The 1,831-nt window shown below is 37.4% G+C and overlaps 1 protein-coding gene across 1 annotated transcript in view; it reads right to left on the bottom strand.

Moving 5' to 3' along the window:
• The window catches only part of SLAIN1 (SLAIN motif family, member 1), a 71,662-nt gene that overhangs the window by 16,909 nt on the left and 52,922 nt on the right, over positions 1 to 1,831 (bottom strand). The window contains exon 4 of the mRNA XM_008572527.1: positions 586 to 934. Coding sequence (XP_008570749.1) covers positions 586 to 934 — 349 coding nt within the window. The remainder of the gene's footprint in view (positions 1 to 585; positions 935 to 1,831) is intronic.

A 1,831-nucleotide genomic window follows, 5' to 3' on the forward strand; every position in this document is an offset into this window, starting at 1 on the left:
AATGACACATTCTCCAACCATGCTGATACTAGGACAGATCAACTTCCCACTACCACGCCAAATATCATCTCTATATTCCCATTTCTACACATAGATCTTAATTCTAGATGTCAGTAAATCAGAGGAAAAGAAACATCCCAAACTTTCTCTAAATCTGGATGTGCAGGAGCAGCAGCGTCCAGGCTTACCATCACTCTGTGCTAGGAACAGGCAGTTAAGAGACTAGAGGCTGCACAACAGGTGAGGAACGATGCAACTCAGAGCCTCTGACTGCACGGGGCTCGGCCATCCACTCCTCAGCTCGCACAGCCCTGCCCTACAGCTGTATAGCAACAGCATAAAGACACTGCCCATCCACAACTCATTCAGAGCCAGCTACACCATGGTAGTTTTCTTGAAGCTATAAATCTATAAACCTGGGACACGCAGTCAGAGATGGTCAATTACAGATGCAAATTTAAACCAAACTGATAAGGTCTTGAAGATGAACTTAATTCTGAGAAACACTTACCAATTATTTACATTGACCTTAAAACCATTTCATATATAAAAGATCAAAGCATATCAAATACCAAGAGGGCATACGACCTACCTCCACTGGTCCTATTTGGTTGCTGATCTGGAGTTTGGGCTTGAGGTGAATAACACTGTTGCTGCTGGTAATTATTTGAAGGAAAATACTGGGAACTAGGGCTCCTCCTACACTCCCGAATGTTGGAGAAAGTCTGTGAATGGGGAATTCCTCTTTGGAAAGGTGAACATCTTGGGAGACGAGGCTGGGGTGGTGGCAAATGATCAAATTCTTCCTCATCCTCCAGACTGTATCGATCATATTCTTGATCACTACATGTCCCTTTTTTTCCTGAACTCAATGACACACTGGAACTATGTCTTGACACAGATGCTGAAGTAGAAGCATAATCTTGCCTGAGACCTATACAACAAACAGTATTATCTTATGAGATATTTTGATCTAGCTAAAATTAAATTACAATTAACCAGATATTTGATGAGAATTTGTGCCAAATTATTCAAATTGACTCATTATCTTGTTCTTAAGTTTTTTAAATCCCAAGAAAACATACACATTTACCTACCAAATAGATGTCTAATATTGGACAATCTTGTTTTGCAAAAAGACCGCTCCAATTTCAATGAAAATTAAATATACCTACTACAATTCATCAATCACTATCTATTGATTTCTCCAAACCATCCCTGTTCAAATCTGGACATATTTAAGAGAGAACTTAGGAATAAATATCTGTCATTGTTATCAGTAGTTTGCTATGAGTTACAATGAATAAAATAACCAAATCTCTGCTCCCTTAGGAAATCAGTCAATTTCCCACCCCCAGCTGTAGATCACAGAACTGGGCTAAGCTTGTCAAAATCAAAAGGAAAGTTTAAAACCTGAGATGCAAATATTTTCTAACAAGGTCACCTCTCTTTTGTTCCTTTTTGTTACTAATATTACCACTTTCAAAGCATACTGATGCTTCCATACTTCATAGTTTTAGGTCATCCTAAACAGCAACCATCTAAAAATAGTCAAACTGCAAGTTTCTCATTATTTAATTCATTGTCAATACCATTTTTTTAAGTAGTCTATTCCTGACTACTACATTTCTGAAACTGACATCTATTTACCATACATTTTTAGAAAGAGTATTTACAATCACTGTTACTAATAATATGAAATAATAACTTTTCCCCTCAGAACATATCTTATTAAACCTCGCATAAGCCTTACCATGTTTCTCATGGTAGCCCTAATTCTTAAAGAAAGAAATTATTATTATTATTTTTGTCCTTTCTGAGACCGGCCGCA

This window comes from Galeopterus variegatus, unplaced genomic scaffold (genome assembly GCF_000696425.1).
Source record: "Galeopterus variegatus unplaced genomic scaffold, G_variegatus-3.0.2 Scaffold802, whole genome shotgun sequence".
Lineage (NCBI taxonomy): Eukaryota > Metazoa > Chordata > Mammalia > Dermoptera > Cynocephalidae > Galeopterus > Galeopterus variegatus.